Raw genomic sequence first — 11,488 nt, 5'->3', positions numbered from 1 at the left:
TCCTCGTGCCGCTAGAGCCTGGCAGGAGGGCCCCGGCCCCCGGCTGAGCCGCTGGTGGTAGCTGCACTGCATGCCACACCCACAGGCCACGCTGCAAGACGTCTCCACTGATGGATGGCACGGCATGGCGTGGCGTGGCATGGCACGGCCCCCAAGACAAAAGGAAACGCCGGTCCACGCTCGCATCTGTGCATGCAATGCATAGTTGCACACCGAAACTTTTATTTTGCATGGACTCTCTTCTCTCTCAATCTCACGCAGTCTAGTAGTATGAGTCTATCACACATTCACACACCCGGCCGGCCTCTCGATCGCTCGTCAGTCGTCGTCACCTACGCAAACGCTTCTTGAGCTCCTTGCAATTCGCATTCATATCGTTCCACCTACGCACCCCCATAGCCATATATAGCTTGCTCGCATAAACGTCAAAAAGGAGACTCTTCTCGTCCTCCTCCGGCACCAGCAGTCCAGCACCACTCTAGTTGCCTTTCTTGCTTCTCTTGCTTGCAAGAAACAGCCTCTCTCGTGTCCAAAAAGAAGTCTTTCTCTGAAAAAGGAGGAGAAGGATCATCATCATCATCAGGAACTCCATCGTCGGTTCCTGTGTCCCCTTCCGTCTTCTTCTGATCTCATCTCTCTGTGTGGGCGGGCCAGGGGAGGAGGAGATGGACATGAACAACGGGTGGCTCGGCTTCTCCTTGTCTCCTTCGGCAGGGAGGGGCGGCTACGGCGACGGCGGCGGCGGCGGAGCGAGCGCGAGCGGGGATGGAGGAGACGGCTCTTGCTCCTCGCCTGCCGCGGCTGCTTCGCCTCTCCCTCTCGTGGCCATGCCGCTGCAGCCCGACGGCTCTCTGCACTATAGCTCTGCGCCAGGTAACTGCATGCTCGTTAGCTTTTGCTTCAGTATGTCTGTAGGGTAGGGGAAGCAGCAGCTTGTTTTTTAAGTACTAGGTTTTGTAAGGTTATGATTGAGACGCTGTACTAGTCTTTGTGGAGCACAGCTCCTTTTCGATCCTTTGCATTCTTTTTGTCAATTTCCGTTCATGGTATAAACAGCACATGAAGAAATCTAGATGACATAGGAGTACGGCTTTGTTTTTTATAATAGCTTCGGCTAGCTAACAATAAGAACAGAATCTAGAAATCATGCTTCTTTATATCATGCGTCCCCCACATATCTTCTTGACTCAAGAGATTCGTATAAAATTCTAAATCTAAATCACGAAGATTCAGCGCAAACCGATTTCGTTTGCAACATGCTAATAAGTGAAGTGAAAAGACTTCTTTGGTCTCTTGATGAATTATCTTGGATCGTGTTCAGTTCTTCACCTTACTTGTCAAAGAAAAAGAAAAAGACAGAGATCTTCACCTGTATATAGTAGTACCAGTTGTTTTCATTTAAGGCTGGGCAACTTGCGACTGCTTGAGAAGTCAGTGAACGTAAGAGTGCACTGCACTTGTTGTTGGCCCATGGCGTTCTCTCGAAAAGGAAGCATCATTTCTGCTTGTCCGTTCTTTGTACCGCCCTGTGCAGATCGGAGGCACGGCGCAGCAGAAGCCAAAGGCCCCAAGCTTGAGGACTTCATGAACGTCACTTGCAGCAGCAACAAGAGCAGCAGCAGCAGCCTCTACGACAGCTGCGTCCACGCCGAGCAGGCCAACAAGTACCACGAGGTCCACGACCTCCAACCCCTCTCGTGCGGCTCGTACTACCACGGCAGCAGCGGCGGCGGCGGCATTGGCCTGGGGATCAACATGAACGCGCCGCCCTGCAGCGGCGGCTTCCCGGACCAGCATCAGCATCAGTTCGTGCCCCACCACGGCCAGTACTTCCTGGGCGCCCCAGTAGCGAGCGCGAGCCCGCCAGGCGCAGCAGTGCCGATGTACAACGCCGGCGGCGGCGTTGTCGGCGGGTCCATGTCCATCTCCGGCATCAAGTCCTGGCTCCGGGAGGCCATGTACGTGCCGCCGGAGCGGCCGGCGGCGGCGGCGCTGTCGCTCGCCGTGACGGACGACGTGCCGGCCGAGCCGCCGCAGCTGCTGCCGGCGGCGCCAACGCCCGTGCACCGCAAGCCCGCGCAGACGTTCGGGCAGCGGACCTCGCAGTTCCGCGGCGTCACCAGGTTGGTTGGCGTTGGTTGCTGCGCTGCGCATCAGCGCATGCATGCATACATGATCAAGATCTCGCTTTGTTGGTTCAACGTCGTCGTTCCTCATGCGTGTTGGTTAGCTTGTTGACCGATCATCCTGATGCGTGCGTGTGTGTGTGTGTGTGTAAATCGATCGATCTGCAGGCACAGATGGACCGGGAGGTATGAGGCTCACCTGTGGGACAACACATGCAGGAAGGAAGGCCAGACTAGGAAAGGAAGGCAAGGTGAGAGCTTAGCACAATTCCAGCCATGTCATTTCATCTTCCTGAAACCTTCAGTTTCTAGCCTCAATGCTTAGCATTCGATTTGAATGTTAACTGACGTAAATTGAACTTCTTGTTATCGCTTCTTGCAATGCATTGCAATGCTGACAACGAGCAGTCTACCTAGGTGAGCTACTGCTATAGCCTCCTTGGCCTTCTGTATTTCCATTGGCACACAACTGTGGCCAATGCTGTTACTCCACATGCTCACCGTATCTTGCTACGACTGTTGTGGCCAGGCGGGTATGACAGGGAGGAGAAGGCTGCGAGGGCTTATGACCTTGCTGCTCTCAAGTACTGGGGTCCCTCAACTCACATAAATTTCCCGGTACGTTTACTGGCTCTCTCTCACCCTCATCTTCTCAATTCACTAACTCCATCCATGAAAAAAGGCCCTGTCAGCTGCGTGCTCAAGTAGGGGCCGGCAGGCCTCGTTCTCGTTCAGCATCATTCCTGCGCTTTTAATTTTTGCATTTGATGAATGGTTCGTACACACACATGCTAAACTATGTTTCCTGATGATCCACTGGCCGGCCTTTGGCACTACTTGTAGCTGAGCCACTACGAGAAGGAGCTGGAGGAGATGAAACACATGTCAAGGCAGGAGTTCATTGCACATTTGAGAAGGTACCGCATGATGCAGTTCTTATTTACACCGTACCACTGCTCATGTGTAGTAAATACTATGTAATAATAATGTCATAATATGGAGGGACAGCTCGCTAAATGTTAGAAGACTTTTATGTGCATGGAACAAACAAACACAACTGCATTACTCCTACTACAGTCCTACAGCATACGGAGTAGTAGCTAAATTGAAGAGAGAATTTGGTTTGAATTCTTCTGAATGCATGGAATCTTTCACGTGGCAATTTCTGAAGAGCCCTGTGCCTGAACGTCACAAGATAGAAACAAAACCTCGCTGCCTGCTCACTGTTGTTTCTGAATCCTCTTTTTTTCATTCACATGCATCCAAAACTGTATCAAAACATCTGGCGCGCTCACCAACGCCTGAACGCTGGCCGCTTACAAAAGTTGTTGCTGCCAAATTTTATTCCTGCAGGAACAGCAGCGGCTTCTCGAGGGGAGCATCCATGTACAGAGGAGTGACAAGGTGCCGTGCTGCCCTCTGCTCGCCCATTTTTGCACCCCACCTGCTGCCTTTTCCAACACCCCGAAACTTCTGCGTCTGCGTTAGCCATCTCATCCGAGTCTGGGCACAGCTCTGTGGAGTTCTGAATTTTCTGATCTCACGCAAACACACGCACACGCAAACGCATCCTCCTGCTTGTGTTGTAACCTTTTCTTGTCCTGCTCGTTCCCCATGCAAACGCACGCAGGCATCACCAGCACGGGAGATGGCAAGCCAGGATTGGGAGGGTCGCTGGAAACAAGGACCTGTATCTTGGCACATTCAGTAAGTTTTTTTTGACAGCAAGTTCACTATTTGTGTTGTGAAAGCCCTCAGTTTGTGAATTTTTCTGAAGTAGTAGTAGTAGTATCCTGATAATAAATCTGTGCAGGCACGCAGGAGGAGGCGGCGGAGGCGTACGACATCGCGGCGATCAAGTTCCGTGGCCTCAACGCGGTGACCAACTTCGACATCAGCAAGTACGACGTGAAGCGCATCTGCGCCAGCACCCACCTCATCGGCGGCGGCGACGAGTGCAGGCGCTCCCCGACGAGGCCACCGGACGCGCCGGCGCTAGCCATCGACGCTGCTGGCGCCGACCGGTCGTCGGACGCGCCGGGCAGTGGCGGCGGCGGCGACCAGGCCGCGTCCGACAACTCGGACACCTCCGACGGCCACCGCGGAGCGCACCTGCTGCACGGCCTCCAGTACGGCCACCCCATGAAGCTGGAGGCCGGGGAGGGCAGCAGCTGGATGGCGGCGGCGGCAGCGGCACGGCCGGTGGCAGGCGTGCATCAGCTACCGGTGTTCGCGCTGTGGAATGACTGTTGATTGTGGCAACCGCGTAGAGTACGTAGTAGCTAGTGAAATGCATGGCACTGCACGCCTGCATGCACGCGGTGTAACGACTTCGGCAGTAGTAGTGGCGGTGAAGAAATGAACGAACCGCTGATCTTTGTGACGGCCTGGGAGTAAAGATGGCAACGGGGACCGATCCCCGATTCCCCGCGGGGAATTCCCCTATTAGGGGATGGGGATGGAGTCAAATATACTCTCACGGAGATCTAAACGGGGAGAAAACGTCCCCCGTCGGGTTTGGCGGGGACGGGTCCGGGGGAGCATTCCCCGTCCCCGATACCCGCATCCCCGCCCCGTTTATATACAGGCTTTGCTCTCTTTCCTGATGGCCCAACCAGCCCACGAAGGCTCAATGTCTTCTGAGTATATATAACAGCAATAACCCTAGTTCTACACCTTTGTGATGATTAATATCCTGCTTCTTGCTATTTAGCTATTTTTGGATTGTGATTCGTGGTGTACTCTAATATTGTGTCGATGAACTCATGTGAATGATGATGAATTAACCTGAATGGTGATGAACAAATGCGGGGACGGGATCCCCGACGGGGATTTTTCCCCTCGCGGGGGCGGGGATGGGGGAGAAATTGTCCCCGTGAGCTTTGGCGGGGACGGGGACGGGGATTTTTTCTCCCCGTAGGGATGGGGATGGGGAGGCAACCTCCGACGGGAAATTCCCCGTTGCCATCTTTACCTGGGAGGGATATGCATGCATGGCTTTCTGGAGTCCGGACCCCCTGCAAGCGAGAGATGCATGTTGCACACTCGCGGTCTTCTTTGCAGGACGGCGACAATTTTGCCGCAATATGTAATGCAATGGTTCGACATGCATGCATGTTGGTTCATTCTTCTTCACTAAACATTCCAATAGTAGTTATCTGGATCTTTGTGACGATGTTAGCAGACTAATCTTGACAGCTAGCTTCATGTGGAGTAGTGACATACTTTCCGATAGATTGCGTTAACCATACAAAAACTTGGTCGGTGAGTGTAGATTAGTCCAATAGTAAACCGTTCATATATTAGTGTAACAATTTGATAAATTGACGGATATACGGCCTAAATGTTGCTAGAGTGGAAAAATAGATGCTTACTTGTTAGGCACTAGGGTTAATGGATGATCCAGCCAATTTTTTTGGTATTAGTATATTACAAAAAATGACACATTCACACTAAAAACAAAATCAAATCTTCTATCTTGAACCCCAAAAAACACGATCTTTCCATCCACCCTACTTCATAAAAATTGAGTTATCGCTCCAAGATATGAAAACAAACTCTTGATCGGTCTTCCATGGAATGGAAGTCAAACTTGGTGTGACGATCATGATACAAGCTAAAAACATTATAGTTGCAGCAAAAATATAGGAACATTTGGCCTTAATCATACAAGTTCATTAACTAATACTTAATGACCATATTCATGTTGTGAGCCAGCGATCCTCCTCCAGTCAAACCCCTATCTTTGTGTAATTAGAATAGAGGACAAAAACAAAAGATTAGGGCCAAGAACAACGAGCACAAATTGTATTCAAGAGGAGCGCCACTAGGTTTTTAGCGGCAAGAATCCATTGTAAGTGGCACCTCAGGTGATCTTAACATCGAGCAGCCGCCTCGTGATATCTTCCTTGCAGTTGTCAAAGCTCTAACCGGGGTTATGTCAAATGTGCATCGTTATACTGCCCACCATTAGCCTCATGCATAACGCACGTGATGCGAATCCTGACAGTAACCGAAACACCTAACATGTGAGCATATATTTGTCGTGCTACCAATGTTTGTACTATATATGCACCAATTTGCCAATTTGTTGTACGTATTTGAGCAATTTGCAAGTTATTGGACCAATCTACGCCCATTTGGTAAGTTGTTGTATGGTGGATGTAGTTTACTCTTTGGGGTTGCTCACAGCTTCCTCAGTAGAGACATAAGGTTCAAGTGGTGAACCTAAACTTTGGGAAATAATCCTTTTGACTCCATTCGGTTTGCCTCACATTTACATTTCTATCCCATACTTGTGCTTCTACTTCGATCTGCTTGGGTGTGCTTGTTTGTGAGTGTAGGTGATGTGTGAACAAATTGATGGGCACCTTAAGAACACCTCTACAAAGTTTGGTTTGAGATACAAACCAATAGAGGTTGTTTGCATTTCAAGTTGGTTTTGTACCGGCAAATCCGGCCTAGCTAGTTTTGGAACCCGACTTAGCTGGGTTTGCTCTGACATGCACGTAAAGGGGTTTATTTATTCATCCTCCCTATAGACAACATCAAGATTCTTTCACAATGGAACCAAACAGTGATCATGGGGTAAGCAGTGGAGTCGCCATTTGGCACAAAGGGCCAAGTGGTGGGTTATCACTACCGGAGACTGTGTAGTTACCGAGTGCCCCGACAATTACCGAGTGTCAAAAGTCGGGGCACTCGGAAAACAGTACTTACCGAGTGCCAACACTCGGAAAACATAAACACCCGGTAGTCGACCGCTTTACCGAGTCAGCACACTCGGTAACTTCAGACACTCGGTAAAACTACAAGTTTACCGAAGGGACGCACTCGGTAAAAACAGCCACTCGGTATTGAGGTGCCACGTCACCTAGGATAGCAACCGTGCGCCAAACGGCGTCACGGCATGACATGTTTACCGAGTGTTATGAGCATACACTCGGCAAACATCACGGTAACAACAGCTCCGCCCATCAAGCGCTCATAGCAAATAAAAAAGACCGAAAATGTTTACCGAGTGTCACACTCGGTAGAAGTATTTGCACTCGGTTATAATAAAGTTTTACCGAGTGTAAGTGCACAACACTCGGTAAACACTATCTTTTACCGAGTGTATTGGCGCAACACTCGGTAAAATTCAACCAAATTTCTTGTTTTTCCCTTCATTCTTTTTCCTCTATCCACATATGATATTTAGTACTCCATTCCAAAATATGGTGTTTATTTCGATTTATTTACTATATTTCACAAAATTTTCATTCTTTATGAAAATTAGGTACATATCGTGTAAATTTAATTGTAATAATTAAAATCGAACTCGATAAATCATGAGATTGGAAGAATTAACATTGAAGCATACATCTATGTTATAGAAAAATTTTCATAACGTTTCGGAAGTATTTTTACATTCGTCGCTGCCGAACCGGTACATCTCCCAAAGAGACGCTAAACATTCACAATGACGAGTAGGATTTCTATTAAGAGTGAAATTCAACATTATGATTTGAACTTGGAATTTTTTAGATAGTAAATAGATGACATGAAATAGTTCATGTGAAAGTTTGGTGAATTTTAGGATTAAATTGGCATTTTTTCTTTTTTGTTTTGCATGAAATAATGGATACTTTTACCGAGTGTGACCTCAAACACTTGGTAAAGGTTAGCCACGGCCCACCTGTCTGCCACAGTGGGCTGCCATGCTTCTGTTTACCGAGTGCTGTAGATCTGGGCACTCGGTAAACATGTACCAAGCCCACATGTCATTGGGCTGTGGTGCTTCTGTTTAACGAGTGCCATAGATCTGGGCACTCGGTAAACATGTACCAGGCCCACATGTCATTGGGCTGCGGTGCTTCTGTTTACCGAGTGCCGTAGATCTGGACACTCAGTAAACATGTACCAGGCCTACATGTCATTGGGCTGCGGTGCTTGAGTTTACCGAGTGCCGTACATCTAGGCACTCGGTAAACAGAAGCATTCAACACTTAGCCGTTTCTCCCTCAAATCGTGCACAGACACACACACACACACACCGCACACGCCCGCGTATCCCCGCCGCACCGCCGCCGTCCCCCGCGCCGGCGCCTCCCCGCCGTCCCCCGCACTTGCGCCCGCGCCTCCCCGCGCCCGCGCCCGCGCGCTCCACGCCGTCGCCGGCGCCTCCCCGCCGTCGCCGGTGCCTCCCCACCGCCGCGGCCGCCTCCTCCCCTCCACGCCGTCGCCAGCGCCTCCCCGCTGTCGCCGGCACCTCCCCACCGCCGCGGCTGCCTCCTCCCCTCCACCACCGCCGCCACCGGGGGAGGGCGGTCACCCGCCGCCACCGCGGGACTGCCACCGCCGCGGCCGCCTCCTCCCCTCCACCACCGCTACCATCGGGTGGTCCTCCACCGCCGCCGCCACCGGTAAATGCCCTAAGCCACTGGAACTTCATGCATACACTCTTTCATGAGTTTGGTTGTGACAATACATGAAGTTTCATGTAGCATCATTGTTTGTTCAGCTCAAATATTAAAATGAGTTGATGACTTTCATGTTTAGAGTTGATGACTTTAGTTGTGAAAGATGAGAAAATGACTAGACGTGAGTAAGGATGAGCGTTCTCTATATTGTTAGCCCTATGTTTCTATAAAGATTTAGATTCTTGTGGTATGGCTCGTGGATTGTATATGGATGGTTGTGGTTTGGAAATTTTAGCAAGCACAATTTCTTTATGTTATATGTTATACTTATGTTTTAATTTTACAATATCACATCTAAGTCAAGATAAGAAAATAAAGTAGTCTCTCATACTGAAATTTCTAACAAAACAATGGCCATATATATTGTTGTTTTCCTTGATTCAAACTTTATGCCTTTTGCTTTAATTAAAAAGAGTTTTATTTTGGTAGTGAGCTTGTTGAAATTATTGGTAAATGACGAATGTGAGAACAACGTATAGTTAGGATTGCAGTATTTTAGTCATCCTCATGTTGCTGCATATGTATATGTGTTGTGATAATAATTTTCATAAGCATACATGTTTATATATTGGTTGCCTTTCTGTCCAAAATATATGGAAATTATCCAATCTTTTGTTAATTTTTTTCCACATGATCCAGTCCAAGTTTCTCATGCTATCAACAAGTATGTACCTATCTCATCAACATGTATTCCACTTGCTAAATATATCACTCTTTTTGTCCAAAATCTTTGAACAATCTATTCATTAGTAACTAGGGCTTGTCATCGGTGATTTGTTTGTGGTAGTGTCATGCCATGTGACCTATAGTGCTGCGACAGAACCTAGCGCCCCTTTGTGTGCTAGCCACATGGTTGTGCTGCTAGGCGCGCGCTGGTGCTCGGGTATATGGTTGAGACACGCTACAAAACCTGCTGATGCTCTACCTCAATCTTCGATAAATCTTGCTAGTGATGTTTGTGGCTACAAAAAATTGGTTCCATGTATTCCTCCATCTACAAGTGACATAGCGGCCTTTCAACCTTAGGTAAAATCTCATCATCCAATCTAGCAAACATCTTCTATGTGAATCGACCAAGAACATGAATGTCTCTTTATCATCTCATATGGTTTTTCTCTAGCACTACTACTCTATTGCTCTAAACTGCAATATTGTCTATATGTTAGGATGGATGACCGTCAGTGGATGTACCAGGCCGAGTTGGCATAGGAGAGGGCGCGAGTGCAGGCCCAGCTTGAGGCCTTCCAGCAGGCGCACAAGGACTGGTACGAGTACATGGCCCGTTTTTCTCAGAGCATGGGCCAGCCTCCACCGCCTCCGCCGCCGCCGATGATACCGTTGGTGCCTCCACCTCCGCGCGACGGCACTCCTGTGAGTCACTTAGATGCACTCTTCACTTTCGTGTCATATAGAGCTACCTTTGACTTATACCTTAGTTTGACCTACCATAGCTTAGACCTTAGAATTTGCTTTGATCCAGATAACTCACATGTGCAATCTCATTCTAGGGACCTTCTACAGCTGGATCGAACAACGATATGCAGGGTGATCAAGACCTAGACTTGACTCCGTTTCTCCGCAGGCCTCTGACCATGTGACAGGCCATCCGACCTTGTTTGATAGGTTTGTATGTTGAACTGTGGACTTGGTTGAACTTTGTGGACTTTGGACATATGTTGATGGTGTTTGTGGACTTTGCATGGTGCTTGTCGACATATGTTGGTTATTGTGAGTGGATGTGACATTTGTGGACATATATGTGATATATATTGCCTATCTGTCATGTTATTATAATTTCCTGTGATTTTGTTGCTTATTGTGACTGGATATGCACTGAAACAAACAAAAAAAAATTATGTGGACATATTTTACCGAGTGTAGCACTCGGTAAAACAGAGATTCTGTCAGTTTTACCGAGTGTAGCACTCGGTAAAACAGCGAACAGAACCAAATTGGTTCTGATTCTGTGAATTTTGCCGAGTGTGCCATTTTTTACCGAGTGCCGCGTCCCCACTCGGAAATATTTGACTACTTTTTACCGAGTGGGAACACTCGGTAAACATTATTCCTGAAGTTTATTTGCGGAATTGTTTTAATCACGAAAATGGTTATTCTTTTACTGAGTGTTAGGAGCTACACTCGGTAAACATTATTCAAAAAATTTATTTGCGGAATTGTTTTAATCACGAAATGCTAATTTATTTACCGAGTGCTGCTAGTGACACTCGGTAAACGTCGCCGTTAACGGTCAGTTTGGAGGCTGACGACCGTCAAGTCATAATTGTTTACTGAGTGTCGTTGTAGCACTCGGTAACGCTCTGCTCCGAGTGCGCCGATATTAGACACTCGGTAAAATAACTTCACCGAGTCATTGTTTACCGAGTCCACTTTACCGAGTGTGGCACTCGGTAAAGAGTTTGCCAAGTGTGTAGCACTATTTGCCGAGTGTTACTCACACTCGGTAAATACACAGTATCCCGTAGTGTATATTCCTTATATTGTTTGGCATTAGTTAAAATAATGAATATTGTGAAATAGATAGAGTACTACTCCGTCATTTTTGAAATATACTTGATTTTGAGTTGTCCTCAATCAAACAATCCTAAGTTCGACCAAGTTTACAAAAAGAACAAAAAAACACTTACGACATCAATTGACATCATTAGCTACATTACAAAACTAGTTCCATAATTTACTTCTTGGATAGATAGATGTTAATAACTTTGTATGTGGAATTTGTCGAACTTAGAATAATTTGACTTGGATCACATCCTGATGGAGGGAGTGCTTAGCAACGCACATAGCAGGATCCTTGCCAGGGGGGTCCCATTGGATACACAAAAGAACCTTCTCAACTTGGCTCCCTGAAAACGAGATTCATTTCCGTTCTCCAAGGACTAG

The 11,488-nt window shown here is 47.9% G+C and overlaps 1 protein-coding gene across 1 annotated transcript; it reads left to right on the top strand.

Annotated features, from left to right (window-relative positions):
* The first annotated feature begins 466 nt into the window (after positions 1–466).
* On the top strand, positions 467–4,592 carry LOC136506447 (AP2-like ethylene-responsive transcription factor AIL5). The gene is made up of 9 exons (XM_066501380.1): positions 467–873; positions 1,535–2,123; positions 2,295–2,377; positions 2,535–2,543; positions 2,656–2,744; positions 2,970–3,043; positions 3,480–3,530; positions 3,757–3,833; positions 3,940–4,592. The coding sequence occupies exons 1-9, from the start codon at positions 666–668 to the stop codon at positions 4,377–4,379; spliced, it is 1,620 nt and encodes a 539-aa protein (XP_066357477.1). The 5' UTR covers positions 467–665; the 3' UTR covers positions 4,380–4,592.
* The last annotated feature ends 6,896 nt before the right edge of the window (positions 4,593–11,488 follow it).

This window comes from Miscanthus floridulus, chromosome 1, assembly GCF_019320115.1.
Source record: "Miscanthus floridulus cultivar M001 chromosome 1, ASM1932011v1, whole genome shotgun sequence".
NCBI lineage: Eukaryota > Viridiplantae > Streptophyta > Magnoliopsida > Poales > Poaceae > Miscanthus > Miscanthus floridulus.
The sequence above is the reverse complement of the archived record's forward strand: the minus strand, read 5'-3'. Positions and strand labels throughout refer to the sequence as shown.

Bases quoted from the DNA above. Each gene is read 5' to 3' on its own strand.
- LOC136506447 (XM_066501380.1), top strand. From the start codon at position 666: ATGGACATGAACAACGGGTGGCTCGGCTTCTCCTTGTCTCCTTCGGCA. The intron at 2,124-2,294 runs GTTGGTTGGCGT...ATCGATCTGCAG, and splicing joins CAGTTCCGCGGCGTCACCAG to GCACAGATGGACCGGGAGGT. The intron at 3,044-3,479 runs GTACCGCATGAT...TTATTCCTGCAG, and splicing joins TTCATTGCACATTTGAGAAG to GAACAGCAGCGGCTTCTCGA.